The sequence below is a fragment of the Eleutherodactylus coqui genome, chromosome 8 (assembly GCF_035609145.1).
Source record: "Eleutherodactylus coqui strain aEleCoq1 chromosome 8, aEleCoq1.hap1, whole genome shotgun sequence".
In the NCBI taxonomy this organism is placed as follows: domain Eukaryota; kingdom Metazoa; phylum Chordata; class Amphibia; order Anura; family Eleutherodactylidae; genus Eleutherodactylus; species Eleutherodactylus coqui.
In genome coordinates this window covers 38,008,452-38,027,401 of record NC_089844.1, presented here as the reverse complement: position 1 = coordinate 38,027,401, position 18,950 = coordinate 38,008,452, and the positions used below count along the sequence as shown (strand labels likewise).

Sequence of the window (18,950 nt, the reverse complement as noted above, 5' to 3'; positions counted from 1 at the left end):
GTGGACGTCACTGATCCATGCACATGTGTGTGTAGACACTGCGTATCGAAGCGCGCAAGAAATAGATCTCTGCACACCACGCAGCGTGAGCCCTATACATCTGTATAGGCAGTGTATGATATGCTGTCCATACGTAAAATATTGCATATGAGCGGCATTTTCAATTTGAGAAAAAAAAAAGTCACACTGCACATGTCCGTGTGATACACAGGCATGCGCAGTCTACATGCACCCATACGCGGTCTCTGGCGGCAGAGTGTATGCTTACAAAATGGGTAAAACGCTGCGGGAGACCCATAGCTTTTCATGCATACACCTGTGAACATGAGACCTAAGGGCTTATTCCGACATGTGTATGTGTATATTGGCCGGGTTTTCACGCCCAGCCGATATACGCTGTCCCTATCTCCAGGGGGAGGAGACGGGCCAGGCCAGGAGCAGTGCACTGAGCTCCCTCACCTTGCCACTGTTTGCAATGGAAGGGGCGGGACAGAGCCGAGTTCCACCCCCTTCCATTGCAACTAGTGGCGAGGGGCGGAGAGGAGGTGGGAACTCAGTGCACTGCTCCCGTCCCGCCTCCTTCCCCTGCAGAGGGATACAGCGTATATCGGCTGGGCATGAAAACCGGCCAATATACGCACGTCGGAATAAGCCCTAAGTGCCAGCAAAAAGCACACAAAACAAAGTTAATAAAAAAAAAAGACGACACATGCATCATGGACAAAACTATTGCAATTTTTCTGTTTTTCTTCTTTTTTTTTTGTCACCCCAAAAACACCAGGAAAAAAAACAAACAAAAGTTTCTGAAAATATTGGCACAGTATTTTGAATCTTTTTTTTTTATTGTGGTGTTTAGAACTTTTTCTACTACAGGTTCAACTCCTATATAACTTGATGAAAAATAAAAATTCTGAAATCACTAGGGGGAGCTTAATGCATACAGTTTATACATTAAATTCTAATCTGTAGGCAGTGAGCTCCCCCTGGTGGTGGCTTCAAGCAGTCAAACATTTTACCTTTTAAAAGGGGTAATACTGTTGAAGGCCTATCCTCAGGATAGGTGATCAGTACTTGATCAGCCAGGGACTGCACAGGTAGACCCCAGCCAATCGGTTGATCGGGTGCCTGCTGTCAACGCCACAACACACAGGGCTACGGAGCAGAAGCCCTTAGGTCTGATGCCTGTGTGATGGCCGCGGTAATTGCAAGCGCAGCGATCATTAACCAATTCTTGATCATCATATCCTGGGGGTCTCTAAGTAACATTATTTACTGCACATCGTAACCTGGATTTGAAGTCACAAAGTTCACACACGGTGCCTGAATATACAGAAAACGTGTTTATTTCCACAAATAAGGGGCAGTTCTTGATTATTCTTGCACAAACACCAACCACGTCCATCACACGGTTAACGGGGGCCTGGGCAGGTGGGGGACACGTGCTCTGTCCACAGCATGGAGGACCTCCTCTAATCCACCAGAAGACAGTTGTTCACAGTCGGATACTGCTCGAAGAACCCCTGGAAAGAGAGCGGAGGATTGTCAGTACCCCGGTACACACGATCCATCATGGTGCGAGGCGGACACCAACCCTAAACGTGGAGCTCATAATAGAGGGGGAATGCTCGAAGCAGTGACTGATACCTACGAAATGTATCCGGTGGCTCTTAGGCCTTTGTGAAAAAATGCAGTAATCATGGAGGGGGGGGGGGGGGGGGGGGAATCATGATTTCCACATAAATGGCTGATAACAGAGAACTGATTGCATTCATCTACTCAGCAAAAGGAGAAATACAAGTTGCAGAATCAGCATTCCTTAAAATGTTACACCGGCTGTAAGGGCCCATGTACACGCGCGGTTCTCCTGTCTGTTGTCCGTGTTTGTATCTGACTGAACATAGACAGCACACGGACCCATTAAAGTAAATTGGGCTATCCACACGGGTGCTTATTAGGTGGATTGATGGAATAAAAAATAAGTCGCAGCACGCAGGACTGTACTTGTGGACCACAATTGCTGATAAGAGTCCGTGGGGGTGTAAAAAGCGCAGTGCAGGCGCCGTAGGAGAGGTCAGGAGTCACAGCTTCTGATTAAAGCAGTGGTGGCTAGACAGAGTGATGAACATACTGAATAGTGTTGGGTTGTTGCCTGGCTGGAGGTTCAGGGTGGGTGGGGCACAAGACGGAGGCACCATTACTATTAGGGCCACCACTGCAGGCACGGTTACTACTAGGGTCACTATTGCTATTGGGGCCACCGCCGCGGGCACTGTTACTATTGAGGTCACTACCATGGGCACAGTTACTTTTGGGGCAACTACTGCAGGCACTGGTACTATTAGGGCCACAACTGCGCACGTTACTATTAGGGCACTTTTACTATTGGGGCCACCACCACGAGCATCGTTACTATTGTGGCATTGTTACTATTGGGGCCACCACCGAGGGCATCATTACTATTATGGCACTGCACTGTTACTATTGGCGCAACCACTGAGGGCACTGTTACTATTGGGGTCACCATTGCAGGCACTGTTACTGTTGTGGCCCTGCTACTGTTGGGGGTCCCCATTGCAGGCACTGTTACTATTGGGGCCCTGCTACTGTTGGGGCAAACACTGCGGGCCCTGCTACTGTTGGGGCAAACACTGCGGGCCCTGCTACTGTTGGGGCACACACTGCGGGCCCTGCTACTGTTGGGGCACACACTGCGGGCCCTGCTACTGTTGGGGCACACACTGCGGGCCCTGCTACTGTTGGGGCACACACTGCGGGCCCTGCTACTGTTGGGGCACTGTTACTATTGAGGTCACTGCCGCAGGCACTGTTAGTATAGGGGCCACCATTGCAGGCACTGTTACTATTAGGGCCCATTGTTGGTGGGAGAGGGGGACGACGGGACAATTACTAGTTGCAGCCACTAAAATAATAGAGTTAATCACATTTTGATAAGCCACGCCCCCAACCACACCCTAGAGGAACCTCGCATTACGTTTCTGCAGACAACGCAGGGAGGATTGTCAGGTGCTATGAGACGGAGCCATTATCCATCGCCCATAGCAACCAATCACAGTGCAGCTTTCATTTCTCATACTGCTGAGGTAGAATGAAAGCTGCGCTGTGATTGGTTGCTATGGGCAACAAGGACAGGTTCTCTTATAAACAGCTTTCTTAAAGCATGTTGTTCCGGTCTATTTCTCTGTGGCTGCCCTGTAGTAGTAGAGAGCAACATGCAGCTATTCTGTCCTGCTTGGACATGCTGGTACTTGTAGTACTACAGTATCTAAAATATGTCGAAGTCTGATTTGCAGAAATCTGAGCTCTTCTGGGAAACGGTCTTTGAAGCCGCGCTTTTAGAGAGCCTGGGGAAAAGACGACAGAGCTGGGGGCGAGGACCAGAGACAAAATACCCAAGAGATGGAGCAGACGACAAGACGAGGGGAGGGGGGTGGGCTCTGGTTGCCATGGTTTCCATTATATCATCTCATAGGCTAATACATGCTAGTGCTCATTAGAGATATCCTGCTGTTACCGTAGCAACTACTTGACTAACCCACTGATGTCTGCGTTGCCACAGCAACCGCCCATTGACTTCAAGGCCAGTGTAGGTTGGCATGGCAACAGCCAATGGGAAGAGCGCGCACACACACAATTAGACGCTCGTACACACGACCCAATAGCATTACGCTTGTGAACTTTTGCTGGAATACACGGCAATGTGAATGTACACAAACACGCTGACGTCTCCAGCACAGGGCGCCGCGACAGCTGCACCGCGTCACACGGCGATGGAGAGCTAATCCATGTCAAGGGAAAAGGGGGTCATCTATCGAAGTGCGCAAGAAATTACCATAAGGGATTCTTCACGTGAATGCATTTGTGCTGTGTATTTTGCGTGCAAATTGTGTATGCGCAATGAATAGAGCCCGCTAATTTTAATGTTTCGTTCACTTAAGCGGATTTTGCATGCATGCGCAAAAAAAAAAAAGTATGCAGCACGTTCTATGCGCAACAGCAGTTTTTAGCGTACTTTATGCACGCACAAGTAATGCGCAACTGCACACGGAAAAAACACGCTTATGATCTCAGCCATTGAAATGGCCAATTAGCATAATGAGTCCATGATGTGTATTTGCGCAGGAAAGAAGAGCGTGCTGCTTTTTTTTTTAGCACAATACAGTTAATACGCAAAATGCGCTTTTGTGAACGAACCCGCTTTATAGAGAAACCGTACCACATGGTAACGCCATCGTACTCCATTATAGAGCACTACAAACCCAAACACCTTCCAACCCGAATACATTTCTATCGTACTCCAAGTATACTTGAACCTCTGACTCTCCAGCTGTTGCAAAAACTACAACTCCCAGCATGCCCAGAGAGTGTGTGGCTGTCAGGGGATGCTGGGAGTTGTGCTCTTAACAGTCAACGCCATTCTAGAGAGAGTCAATAAGTGGAACATGATGAATAATAACCAATGATGCGAATTCTGATGCAGATTCCACAAGTTCCGCTATATGTGATGCACCCGAGGCCGATTCTATGTAAGGATACGCTAACAGTCGGTAATACGGATATTTTACAGCTGACAGCACTATATGGCAGTACTTCATGGCTTGATCTGTAGTTTTCTCCGTATTTGCTGTCATCGGGAGGCCTTATGGTTCCCACTGGGAGTAAATCCCACAGAAATCTTACGGAATGCCTGCAGCGGGTCCACAGGGAAATACCGCAAGATTTCCATGGCAGAAATGCAGCTTCAAAACTCGAGCTGTTCCGTGTGGGTTTTGAAGCGGCTTCGTCGCGTGTAGTCTACTGCAGCCATCTCTCCCGCTACAGAGGAGAGATGGGCGCAGCGGAGATGGCTTTCATTTCCGCATGGCATGTCAGTTTCAGCGCGGCTTCTCCACAGTGTGTGGACAAGATTTTTGCAAATCTCGTCCATTTTGCAGCTTAATTCCGGGATTAAAATTGGAGGCGGAATTTCCGTGCAGAAAGTCTGCATGGAAATTCTGTGGCAAATCCGCCCAGTGGGCACCCAGCCTTAGGGTGTGTTCACACGTAGCAAATTTGCTGCAGATTTTGCTGCAGATCTGTAGCAGATTTCACCCCTTTAATTAAAAGAGTGAAATCTGCTGCAGGTCTGCACCAAAATCTGCAGCAAATCAGCTACGTGTGAACACAGCCCAAGATATACTAATATTTTGTATGTGATGTAGCGCCAACTTTAGCCCCACTTTTAAAGTGACCCCACAGGCCTGGCCAATCCGCTTCTCTGACTACCTGATGCAGGCTGTGCATTAGCATGCATCATTAGTCTAAGGGCTCACTCACATGACTGTATTGGGCTACTCACAGTATTTTCTTTTTCATGTGTGCATTATTCGCATCCCCCCCCCCCCAAACACACACCAATATAGGCTATGGGAATCTAACATATGCAGTAAATTCACATGGTACATGCCGACCTGCTGTGTACTGCGTATTACATGTGTGAAAAACAAGCGTGTGACAATACACCCATGTGAGTGAGCCCTAAGACAATACACCTTCTTTGATTGACCACGTGAGCAGCACTGGCCAGAAGGAGTGGCATGTGGCGTCTAAGGCCTCATGGTCACAGGCAGGTCGGACTTCGCATGCGGGAGCCCACAGTGCAATCCGACCCTGTCCCTGCCCGAAGACCCTGCGTACCTGTCCGGGTCTTCTATTTTCTGTACTGCAGATGTGTGGAGAAGCGCCGGCCGCCGCACATACGCAGTGCAGCATTTTTTTTTAAACTCCTGCTTTCCCGCAAAATCCACGGCCTGTTCACAATATCAATTGCGGACGGGCCGCGGATCAGACGGCGTCCATTGACTTCAACGGAAGCCGTCTGCACGAACACCGCTCTAAAATGGTGCATGCTGCGATTTTGTTTTCCGCATGCGGAATCTGGAAAATCAATCTGCATGTTTTAATTGAGGTGCGGACGCCCACACTTGCCAATGGGCGGCTTGAATTGCGAATCTTCCGTAAATCAAATCAGTCCATGGGCATTGGGCCTAAGGGCCCTTTTACACGGGCCGAATCGTTCAGATTCTCGCTGGGTCGCAGGATTATCGATCAGTGTAAATGCATCCGCAGACTTAATGACGAATTATAATTTGTGTATCGTACTTCAGTCGATTTCCGCATGAGTGAAAGCCGAACGAGTATCGGCCCTAAGACAGTGGCATCAGGTAGTCAGAGAAGCGGCTCGGCCATCTTGGCTCGTCCAGACTTGAAGGGTCGCTTTAAGCAGCACCTGATACTAAGCGAGTCTCATGTACATAGGAACAGACACAGAAACCAGAGATCAGAGGAAGCCGCTCTGCGCATTTGTTAATTACGACATGACAACATTATTGGATGCATCCAGGGGAACCGCTACTGATGTGAATGGGTATTTCAGTATCAGCAACAGATGACAAACAAGAACATTTCAAGAATTGATAGTCCATACGTCTGAGCGACGCTGCGTGGTAGATCGCCAACACACGGAGCAGATATGGGCTTCTCATTTAAAGGGGATTTTCTATTTTATGTTCAGGTTTAATCAGGGCATAATGAAATGTTCTGCGTCTCTGTAATACTTTGGGGCTGACCTATCGAGACCACTGTCTTGTACGCCGGGCTCCGTTGGATTCCTGCTGCTGGGAGATGCGCTTCATATATCAAGAGGTCCGCACATCTTAATACATTAGGCCACTTGCACCAAATAAATCTGTGTTAGTTACAAATGTAGATTTTAGCTATAATTTATACCACTTTTCTGTCATTAATTATAGTAAATGGGGTGGGGTAGTTTGTTACAATGTATCAGTGCAGGTAAGGCTGGATTCACACCACCGTATGCTCACTGCATATTACCGGCGCAGTCTTTGCACGCATTATATGCAGTAGCGATCTCCCACGCACTGTCACTGAATCCCAGCCTGAATGCATCCGTGCTACAATAGAACTGAATGGCGCGGGGTGTAATCACCATCTTACATTGTTTTATATTGTTTTGTCAGTATTGGTGTACGGTTACTTAAAATGAAGGCGGGGTCTCTGAGGTACTAGAAGCTCAGCACCGCCATGATCTGTGGTGCACTGCGAGTAAGGATGGGCTCACATGAGTATCTTGCAGTCTGAAAGATACACACACGTAGCCCACAATCAGTATGCAACGACATTGCGTGCCGCTCATCGCCATGTACTATTTTGGCATACATGCCAAGATAGGACGTGCTCCATTTTTCTTATGTGCGTATTTCGCGCAAGTTGTGAGGGCTTGGCACAGTGTATAAGGCGCACAAGATCCGTGCATGGAATACGCTAGATCAACATGCTCGTGTGAGGACGGGGTCAAGGTGCTTCTCATCTGACTTGTTTGACTGTCAAGGTGCTAATAGGGATCAGGAGGGGTATTATCTCTCCTTAGGGAGAGCACCTAGAAAGTGAGTGAGATTTATAAGGCCAGCCATGCTCCTCTGGAACAATACCTCTGCAGCGTCACCTATTGGAAAGAAGCATTCTAACAAGTCAAAGCTAAACTCTTTATACAAGCCTTATAACTATGACCAGAGTCCATACACAGACAGCTATTTCAGGGGTTTTGCCCCTCAGTGTGCAGTAGGTTTTTGGCTTGGCTACTGAGAGGCCTGGGACAGGGATGACACGCTGCCATAACTAGCTTCAATACTAAACCCCATGGTTTGGCTTACTCTATAGAAGCTCAGCCATAAAATTCTCGACTCACATACCTACTATTGGCTAACGCAGGTGTACCTGGATATATAGTGCCCCCCTTCCCCCTCCAGACCCAATCAATTACTGGATTAATGTAACATAACTTTTTTTTACTTTTTCCTACATCCATGAGCCCGGATCTGGTCATCTGAGGGTAACCCCCACAAGGGAGGCTTCTGGGCAGCAGTGATGCAGCTGAAATATGCGCTGAACATGTTGGCACAGTTTGTAAATTGATTGTTATTGGCTGTGTGGTTTTGCAGGTAAAGCCACTGTTTATCAGCAAAGTTGTGCAGCCATTTAACAATCAATTTAAAACTGTGCCAAGCAGTATCTTGGCACAGTTCTTGGCTCTACTGTTGCCATGCTGCACGATAGCTCTAATCAAAGCCCAGAGGTGTAGCTAAAGGCTCACGGACTGTGGGGTAAACATTTAGTTTGGGACCCCTGTGCACAACTTCTTTTCCTAGCAGCTGCTGACTTTTTATCCGTAACGTCCCGCTGTATGTCTGGGTCTCTTAGGCTGTACACACGGGGTTAATTTAAAGGTAAATCTACATCAGAAATACATATGGTTATAGATTTCTGACATAGATTTTCATATGTTAGAGCGGCAGATCCACATGCATATTTAGCACAGTCAACAGAAAAAAATCTGTGTGCGATTTTCCAACGCAGAATCCACGTTAAGAAGTGACATTTTATTTCTCTTTCTTCTGCACATAGAATTCAAGTTCACATGCAGAAAAACAAATCTCCAGCAGCCCTCCTATACATGTGATTGGTCAACTGATCGTCACATCAAACATCCTTGAGCTTTAAAGGTAGCATCTTCCTCTGCTTTCCTGCAACAAGCACCTGATTGCCAATTGCCTCCCTTCACTGCAGACTGGTCTGATACTCTCCCCCCCCCATTGCACCCAGGGCGCATGCCCCTCCTGCCTCCACCCAGCTACGTTCCTACCCTAATAGCCTCACCTTGAACAATGTTAACCCACCTGAGACTGTTAGTTCATTTGCCCTGCATATCTCTGACTCTTCACGTTTGCCAGGCTGGTATCAAAGGCGCATCTGTTTACTTTATAACAGTGCAAGGGTTCGCTCAACCTCCGTCAATAATGGGCAAACACGGCTCCCACTCTGCAGCAGAGCACCTTAAAGAGTTTCCTAGTGACAATCCAGATAGCTCACTCCCCTCTCGCTCAGAGACTTCCCGCTAAGAGGGCTTCAACCCAACAGGCCTCCGATTTTGGTGCCCAGGATGAGGAACCTACTTTCAAACAAATGTCTGAACAGGTCCTGGCAGCCATTGCTGCAAATAAGTCATCCTTAACCAGTAAGATTGAGGAGATGAAGGTGGACGTGGGCCTGTGATGGCAAGATATGCAAAATTTGAGTGAGTGGGTTGATCAAACAGAAACCGGTATCAGCGCCCTGGAGGAACTACTGTTCTCAAAGCCTTTACCAAATGCACAGCGCTTCTTCAGCAAAAGGCCGATGATCCTAATTGAAGGCTGCGACGAAATGTCAGAATAGTAAGTCCACCGGATAGTGCAGAGGGACATGACCAGGACTCTTTTTTGGAAGTTTTTACTTGAAGCAGCTTTCCCTACCACTGTCCAACTTTCCGCCACACAACGCACACTGTTGCCATCTCCATGCTACATACAACAATGTGCTCCCCAGCTGAGCTGAGGAAGGGGCCATTCATCCCGAAACACGTTGATTTTTTTGGACTAATTTGACTTAGCCTGTCAACTCTTTTTAGGGGTCGTTTGCGCTGCTACCAGATTTTTCTCTGCATCATCCTCCTCCTCTTCCTCTAAGACCCTCTCCCCCGTTACTATCCCGGTTACTCAAGTGCAAAATCAATACAAGCATTTGCACGTAGAAGACATCTGAATGCCCATCTCTTCAGATTTCTCTCTGGACCTGCACAAATGGAGAGTCATCTTTATGGATGATCAGACTATTCAATACTTGACAGTGTACCGGCCCGTCTCCAGGTGGTGCATGAAGATTAAGACCGCTTTCACACAGGCTACAAAATTGTGCGATCTTCTTGCGATGTGGCAGCGCTACAAATGGCACGTATGTGAAGCCCATGCTTTCCTACAGGTTCCTTCACGTTAGCAATGTTTTGTAGGCTGCTACATCGCTCTATACAGCCACGATTTGCGATGTTTTGTAGCCCATGTTTCCCTATAGAACCTTTCTTTCTGTTGCATCGCATTGAATGGCTGTGATTGGTTTGTCGAGTGCTACAGTGATAGGTTCTCGAGCGCCGCTGCTCAGCCAATCACAGTCAGCGCTTCCTGGAGAGTGAGATTTTTTGAACCCCCTTACCAGGAATCGCTGGCTGAAGACTACACAAGTGTGACGGAGCTCCAGATGGAGAAGTGCGGCAGAGTGGACAGCGCCTGTTAGGTAATGTATTGGTTTTTTAGGGTTTTTTTTTTTTATGTAGCCAGGGCTTTTTTTTGAGTTAGGGCTTATACTTCAAGCCCCCCCCCCCCCCCGAAAATCCTGGCAAAAAGAGCGCTACAAAGTCACACAACTTTGTAGCGGCACAAAATCGCGATATCGCTGCGTTTTCTCGTGGTGATATAGCACAGAACACAGATGCGATATCGCTGTTGTCCGTCTGAAAGAGACCTAAGTGGTGTTCTTCATGTATTCCAAGGATACCAGCGACTGGTTGAAGCGAAGGAGATGCTCGCCTCATCACTGAATGCGAATACAAGACCTGCTCCAGAGACCCTAAAAGGAGCCTTCAGTACAGAAGTGTGCGAATGTATCAGTCTGGACACCACACTGTGCAGCTCACAGGACTGTATAGACTGGATACAACTGGGAGGAAGTTTCAGTTGTGATAAGCATTGGGTTAGGGTGAGTTTTCAGCCAAGAACATTTCCATTCACCTACAGTTAGCAGAGATCTTAAAGATGGTGAGGAACTAAAATAAAGTACAGGGTGATTCAAAAGTCAGGGCCACCCGGAATATATTCAAGAGATCCAAGTAGGAGACTTTGTAAAACAGATAGGTGTGGGAAAACAGTTTGGCACTATGGTGGCGCCCGCCGGCCGTCTTGATGGTGGCCATCTTGGATTCGGCCCAAGAAACTTTAGTGGAAAGGGGCTCATGGGATACATAATTTAAGGGTAGAATGTCATCAGAAGTTGATAGATGCGGCCATTTTTTCAGTACCAGCCATAATTTTCACATTACGGATGATCTCATGCTGAGTATTAGTCAAGAAGTTATGTTGAGTTATGTGATATGGAAAAGACTAATCACAAATCCCTTCAGGTATCAGGAGACAGAAATGAGATCATTGAGATTAAACTTTAACCCCTCTCCAACTGCGTAAAGGAAATATAAGTCATGAAGGGTGTATGGCGCATACCCTGGAGCCGGGTCTGCTCCATACCTGGCGGCTTTCAGATGTTTCTGTCAGCTGCAGAGTCAGCTCTGATCACAGCAGTTAACGTTTTAGATACTGCTGTCAAAACTGACCGAATTGAAATGGTCAGCAAGGGGGACTGCTCTCTGGTGCGTGCCATCAGCACACCCCATGACAGCAACACAATTGGGGGACGCCGATGGGCTACATGGCATTCCTGACCTTACTGAGGCTTCCCAGGACTGCCATGCATAAGTGCCTATCAAGCCCTTCCCAGTGAAAAGAACTATATATAGTACAAGCGATCAAATGTTCGCAAGTTCAAACCCCCTACGGGGACTAAAAAGCGTAAAAAAAAAAAATGTAAAGTTTTCTCAAAAAAAAAAAAAAAAAGTAAAAATATTAAAAAGCTCACATGAACCCTTTTCCAATTAAAAAAAAATAAAAAATAAAATTAGAGCCCCTGTATTTGACATCCCCATGTTCATAAAAGTCCAAGCTATTAATATATCACAATATCAGTGGAAAATTAAAGTTCTCTCTCTTGGAAGGCTGGGGCAAAAACGAAAATAAAGTGAAAAATCTCTGGTCCTGAAGCAGTTAACACATAGTTGGGAAACTCTTTAGTGCTTTGTGTCTGTGCAGTGGGATAGTGCAGTAGGTGCATCTGCAGGTGTCATCATTACAGGATATAGACCAGTGCAAAGTTTTTTGCAGTCTTTTCTGTATGCGCCCTTCCCCAAAACCCAGATGATCCCGGTGATTTATATGCCCTTAGAAAACACTTGCATAGCATTTTTCTTTATCTCCCCCATACATGCGTTTTGCTCAGCATTTTCTGCACATATTGATTCTTTATTTCCCTATTGTACCATAATAACTATATTACACCAACTACATCTCCTTATCCGTGCCATGAGTGCCCTCTAGTGGTAACTGGAAGACACACACTCACACACATTACCTGGAAGAGAGTGCAGGTCTGCAGGACGCCAGACGTGCAGCACATCTCCCTCACGGAGTGCATAGCCAGTTGTGGGGATCCCAAATCCAGAACCCTCAGACCCAGCTTACTAGCCAGAATTGGGCCGATAGTGGTGCCACATGGCACATCATTCCGCACCATGAATTCCTAGGGATAGAAATACCAGTTACCATTAAAAAATATATAAAAAGGACGATAACAGTTTTTAGATTAGGCATTTTGAGAATGAAATGTGATTTTATTACCTGCAGCGGAACCCCAACACGTCCTGCAATTTCCCGTAGGAGGGCCTCGGTCACGGCAGTGGAGGCGTAGCGCTGGTTGCTGTTCACTTTGATAACAGGTCCCTGATTGAAAAGATATACAGAAAATTGCACAAAACCGAAAAATGAGAAGACACTAAACAAGGTGCAGGATACAATGTATCAAGATAGAAGCTGCAGTACAACGTGGGGAGCAGTAGGGACTAACCTTGTGGAAGAGGGGCCTGTGATTCTCCTCATGCTTATCCCTGTAGAACAAAAGACGATATTACTGGATGATAGCGAGTCCTGCGTAGCGATGAATGATCTTTTCCGATCCATTAGCCAATTGGATCAACACATAGATTCTCAAATAAAAGGGATTTCTAGGCAAAAAATACTATTGGATCACCCATCTACAGCATAGGTCATCATAGATGATGGGCTGGGGTCCAATGCTCGATCACCTCATCGGGCACCCGCTGTCATTCCCGCAAATACACAAGGGTTGAAGCTGTTACTCCGATCCCTGTGTAGTGGCCAGCACTTGTAACTGCAGGCGCAGTCCCCATTAATCTCAATGCGAGCTGCACCGTCAATTATCAGCGACAGCCGTTACACAGGGGTCAGAGTAGCAGTTTCCTCTCCAAGCTGTATATTTGCAGCACTGACAGCGGGTGCCCAATCAGGTGATCGCCAGAGGTCCCAGGCGGTGGACCACCACCCATCATAGTATTTTGCCTGGAAAACCCCTTTAATCTGCATCCTAGTGGCAGCCAAACAGAAGTCTGCTTGCAAATTTTGGATTTTTTGTCTCTAAATGTGAACATAGATATTATTCACAATAGATTGAGGCTCCATGCTCACCACCCCTAAGTGCGAGCTGCGTCTAAGGACGTTGGGCGTAAATCGCATCAGACAACACTTGGACACCATATGCCATTTGTGGAATTACCCAGACATCACATAGCTTGAAATACAGTAGTAGGCCATAAGATGAGGACTTTAATCACATGCAGCACCCTGCCCTGGCTGTAGGGGGCAGCATTGCTAGAAATATACAGTTCATCTCTCTACTTTCTGCATTATGAATTTGGAAGGGAGTGACATTTTACTTTTCCCATCAAGGGATACAAGTGCCCCACTATCATCTATGGATAGTAATAATTAAGCCCCTTTCAGCAGCTGCCTGACACCAGCACACTCCTAAGCACCCATCACAGGAGGTCCCTGTGCCCCCATATTCAGGACATCACATGTAGGGGCACTTACCACACATTAAAGGGGGCAGTCTACTGTAATGGGGTGCCATCAACCCCCCGTCCCCGCTAGATTCTGGGTAGTAAGAAGGTGCATTACTGCTGTATTATTCTGTTATTTAATCTAATCAGATGGTTTATTGTTGCTTTGCTGTTTATTAAGGGTTCTGTGTCTTTAAGAGACGGTGTCAGGCAGAAGTAGAGCAGGTTGGGTTTTGAGACTCTCGCGGGACGTTTTATAAATCTCGCACGTGGGAACTCGCAGGCTTTTGTCGAATTACGCAGGAAGTATAAGGAAAAGAGTTGGCAATATCAGCCCACTACAATGCCGGTCTTCTAGAAAGGACTGCTCCAGGGTGGCAGCTGGGGTAACCCTAGCCATCCAGAACGGGGAGCATAGAAACTAAACCCGCAAGAAAGTAACGACAGCCAGCCCTCTGTACAAAAGTTTGGCACAAAGATCCATCTATAAAGTTCTGTGGAACGTGGTTACAAGTGTTCTCAATGTTTGAAATAAGACCTGTGTCACACGAGCGTATGCGTATTTGTATGCACATTTGCGCCGTGATGCTGCACATTGGGCGTTGTGCATTTCCCTGTGCCAATATCATCCTCCAGTACGGCCACATGTACCAGACTTCCTTGATCGCTGGACTTGTGCGCTACTATGGGACCCCATAACAGCTCTATGGGCTTATTCTATGGGAATCATTATATAGAATCGCGGTCTATTCTGCTTCATCTCTACAACTTCTCATGTCTGTGGTGGACTACAAGAAGAAGCATGTCCTGCGAGACACACAGAGCTCATCGTGAGTGTAGAGATTGGTCATCAACCTCTTCACCGTAGTCACTACCGCACGCCGCTGGTGTCTCTTACATGTAGTTAGGATGCACGGCGTGGGCCATGTCAGCGCTGATCATGAAAGACTTGGGCACAGACTCCTCAAAAGCGGTGAGATTTTGGGGTGTGCACGAGATACGGCGCAAGATCAGCTCGGTCAGAAGCGACTCAGCCCCATGGGCGCTCTCCGATCCAACCTGGCGTAAGAGAGAAGACAAGAGATTGATATGGTATATACAGCGTTGACAGCATATAGGAAGGGACGGTAACAACCAGTGTGGACACGTCATGGTGCGACAAATGTCATTGCCCCGACCACAAAGCGGTCATCCGGCTTTGCTGAACCCTAGAATAGCGAATCGGTTATCCCGCAGCTGAACAACTATGCAGATTTGTCATTCAGGATTCCAGGAAAGTTGCTTGGTACTATAAGTCAGTCATAGTGGTTGGCGCCCAGCTTTCCCAGAGTGAGAAAAAGTGGAATCGAGGTCCGATGCGTGCACGCATACTCGTGCGTCCTGTGATTAAAGGTCACTTATTCTACCGCTCCACCACAGCTGTTCCCTCTGCAATGGCTCGTCCCCTTCCCATGTCACCCCATAGAGCGCAGTGTATCGGCGCTTCTGCTGTCACATTAGATTTGTGGTCGCTCTGTCACCCCCTACGGGCAGATGTTAGTCACACTCCCAGCATGCCTCACCTCCTCGTTGTCATATAGGGTAATCATCCTGACGTTGGAGTCGTTAGCAAGAGAGTTTGGAGAGTCACAGGAGCAAAGAAGAGCCTGTTGGGGGGAGAAAACAAGGGATGGCAGGTTAATTGGAATCGGGGGTGACACATAATGGGGTGAGGTGACAACGAGAGTCTGAGGTTTGAGTACATACTTTACCATTATTACATCACAAGAATTTCTATCTGATCCTGGGAAAGCAGCATGGTAAAGTGCTGGGAAGTGCTGTGGTCATACATGTGAAAGCTGTAATGATTGCCATGTTGGTTGTCACCCAGCTTTCCCAGGATCAGATATAACCAGACTTACAACTTAGAAGTTACTAATGCAAATGTAGCGGGGTACCTCAGTAGGCCCCTAAATAGCGTTACGTTCATGGTTATCCTCCATAATGGTGTGTTCTATAAGAAAGTGTCATGTGATGCAACTACAGCTTTTTATTTGGTCCTAATGTTTTAAATGTTGATTGGCTGCAGGATATCATATGGGGAAGAAGCGGAGATGATGTGCAGCTGTCCATCCAGTTCAGCCTCCCCCCCTCACTATGTTGATCCAGAGGAAGGCAAGAAACCCAAATGAGGTAGAAGCCAATTTTCCCTATTTAAAAGGAAAAAAATTCCTTCCCAACTCCAATCTGTCAATCAAAATAATCCCCGGATCACCGACCCTTCTGAAGTAATTAGTGATATAACATGTAATATTGTAACGCTCAAGAAAGGCATCAGGGCCCCTCTTGTACTTTTGTCGAATTCACCATCACCAGCTCCTCAGGCAGAGAGTTCCATAGTCTCACTCCTCTTACAGTAAAGAATCCGCTCTTTTCTCACCATAGACACGCTGAAAACGCTTATTGTTGCCCTCATCCACTCACGGCTCGACTATTGCAACTCGTTGCTGATCGGCCTCCCCTGCACCAGACTCTACCCTCTCCAATCCATCCTGAATGCGGCAGCCAGGCTCATATTCCTGTCCAGCCGCTACTCAGATGCCTCTGCCCTGTGCCGGTCACTGCACTGGCTGCCCGTTAAACATAGAATTCAATTTAAACTTATTACCTTAATCCACAAAGCCCTCCACAGTGCAGCGCCCCCCTATATTGCTTCCCTCATCTCCATCCATCACCCAGCCCGGGCTCTCCGCTCGGCAAACGAAACTAGACTGCACAACCCTCTAATTCGAACTTCTCACTCCCGCCTCCAAGACTTCTCCAGAGCAGCACCGGTCCTCTGGAACGCACTACCAAAGAACATCCGGGCAATCCAGGACTCGCAGAACTTCAGGCGTGCTCTAAAAACGCACCTCTTCAGGGAGGCATACCGCATTCCCTAAACAAACCCCTCTCTACTCTGCCTGATAACATGCTCCCTGACCTACTGACTGCAATCCCTGCTAGCCATCATAAACCGCTCCTGTAGTCATATTGATCCTGCCGTCGCATAGCTAAATGTCTGAGTATTGTCTGTATATAGCATCCCTCATTCTCCATCACGCGATACTGTGCACACCTCCAGCCATTTTACCTTCTGTATCACCCCATTACTTGTAGTATGTAAGCTCGTTGGAGCAGGACCCGCACCCCTATTGTTTCCACCAACTGATTACGATTGTAACCGTGGTTCTGTAATTTTTTGTACTTTTGTCTTTCTGTATTCCCCGTCTATGTAAGCGCTGCGGAATATGTTGGCGCTATACAAATAAAGTTTATTATTATTAAAGAACCCCCTTCTATGTAGGTGATAAAACCTTCTTTCCTCTAGATGTAGAGAGCGCCCCGTTGTTACAGTCACAGTCCTGGGTATAAATAGATGATGGGAGAGCTCTCTGTATTGTCCCCTGATATATTTATACATAGTTATTAGGTCACCTATTAATCCCAATTTTGATAACCTCTCTGGGCATTGTAGTCCACCCATTCAGTTTATTACTTTAGTTGCCCGCCTTTGTACCCGCTCAAGCTCTGATATGTCCTTCATGAGTACCAGGGCCCAGTACCACACACACTACTCCATGTGTGGTCTGAAGAGTGAACAATGTTCTCATCCTTTTCCCCATGACCTCTTTTGATGCACCCCATGATCCTATTTGCCTTGGCAGCAGCTGCCTGACACTGGTTGCTCCAGTTAGGTTTACAGTTAACTATAATCCCCAAGTCCTTTTCCATGTCAGGGTTCCCCAGTGGTTTCCCCTTTAGTGTGTAATGGTGACATGTATCTCGTCTGCCCATGTGCAGAACCTTACATTTATTGGTGTTTAAAGTCATTTGTCACTTTTCTGACCCCAACTTATCCAGATCCACTTGTAACTGCCTTGTGTTCTCTTGTGTTAATTACATTACATATTTTGCATCATCTGCAAATATTGATATTTTACTGTACAATCCTTCTACCAGGTCATTAATAAATATATTAACAATAATAAGGCCCAGTACTGCCCCCTGTGGTACCCCACTAGTAACCCCTCCAATACTGCCTCCTATGGTACCCTCTAGTAACGGTGGCCAAATCAGCGTATGAACCATTTATAACCCCCCTCTGCTTTCCATCACTGACCAGTTACTTACCTACTTACACACATTCTCACCCAGACCAAGCATTCTCATTTTATATACCAACCTTTTATGTGGCACAGTATCAAACGCTTTAGTAAAGTCGAGATACACAAGATCCAGTGACTCCCCGGTCCAGTCTAGAACTTCCCTCCTCATAGAAGCTGATCAGATTGGTTAGACAGGAGCGATCTCCCATAAACCCACGCTGATACAGAGTTATACAGCTATTTTCCTTGAGCTCCTCCAGGATAGCATTTCTTAAGGTTGATTTACACACAACAATTATCGCTCAAAATTCGTCCAAACAACGGCTTTTGAGCGATCATCTTAGTGTGTAAATGTGTGCCCATTGTGCACTTATAATGCATTGGTCGTCCATCCCCGAGTTCAGCTCAGCATAAAAGCCATAGTCCTTCATAAGAGGGACCGCATGCAGAGTTCTCCGCGGGGAACGCTAACAACATAGTTATTAGCCAGCAGCCCCTGGGCAGAACAATGGACATGTATTTAAAGAACAGGCCATCTGCGGTTATGTAAATACATCTCCTGGCAGCTGATTAACATGCAAATTATGTTAATTACCTGCTAATGGTCATTAGCAGCTAATTAACATAATTAGTACTTAATGCAAAATGATCATTCAAAAGGCCTATTAAGACAACAATTATCGCTCAAAATTCGCTCAAAAGCCCTGCAGTTTTCGTTATCACATTGCTCATCATTTTCTTTCAGCTGAAAGACAACGATGAGTCTTATTAGTTATTCACAGCGGGATACAGATGATACTATTGTTTCAGCTGTATCCCGCTCCCTGATAACGAGCTGGGTATGAAGAACAGAGCGGTCCAGCTGTGTTCTCCATACCCGGCACGGAGCGCTCAGCTGTATAACAGCCGGACGCTCTGTGCAGAAAATATTTTGATGCTGAAGACAAGTGGTGACACCCCGCTGTCTTCTGCATGCTCCGTTCCAAGCGCTCGGCTGTTTAACAGCTGGGCGCTCGGAGGGCAGAACAGCTGTATGCAGAAGACAAGCAAGGATACCCCGCTAGTCTTCCGCATCCTCCGCTCCGAGCAGCGGGCTGTATAACAGCAGGGCGCTCAGAGTGGAGAACAGCTGTATGCAGAAGACAAGCAGGGACACCCCGCTTGTCTTCTGCATCCTCCGCTGGCAGCGCAAGGTG

The 18,950-nt window shown here is 47.0% G+C and overlaps 1 protein-coding gene across 1 annotated transcript in view; it reads right to left on the bottom strand.

Annotated features, from left to right (window-relative positions):
* Positions 1-1,325: 1,325 nt before the first annotated feature.
* Positions 1,326-18,950, bottom strand: part of DNPEP (aspartyl aminopeptidase) — a 33,777-nt gene continuing 16,152 nt past the window's right edge. The window contains exons 10-15 of the mRNA XM_066575510.1: positions 15,190-15,273; positions 14,526-14,686; positions 12,616-12,655; positions 12,390-12,491; positions 12,124-12,291; positions 1,326-1,520 (exon numbers count right to left, since the gene is read on the bottom strand). Of these exons, the coding sequence (XP_066431607.1) occupies positions 1,470-1,520; positions 12,124-12,291; positions 12,390-12,491; positions 12,616-12,655; positions 14,526-14,686; positions 15,190-15,273 (606 nt within the window). The 3' untranslated portion in view covers positions 1,326-1,469. The remainder of the gene's footprint in view (positions 1,521-12,123; positions 12,292-12,389; positions 12,492-12,615; positions 12,656-14,525; positions 14,687-15,189; positions 15,274-18,950) is intronic.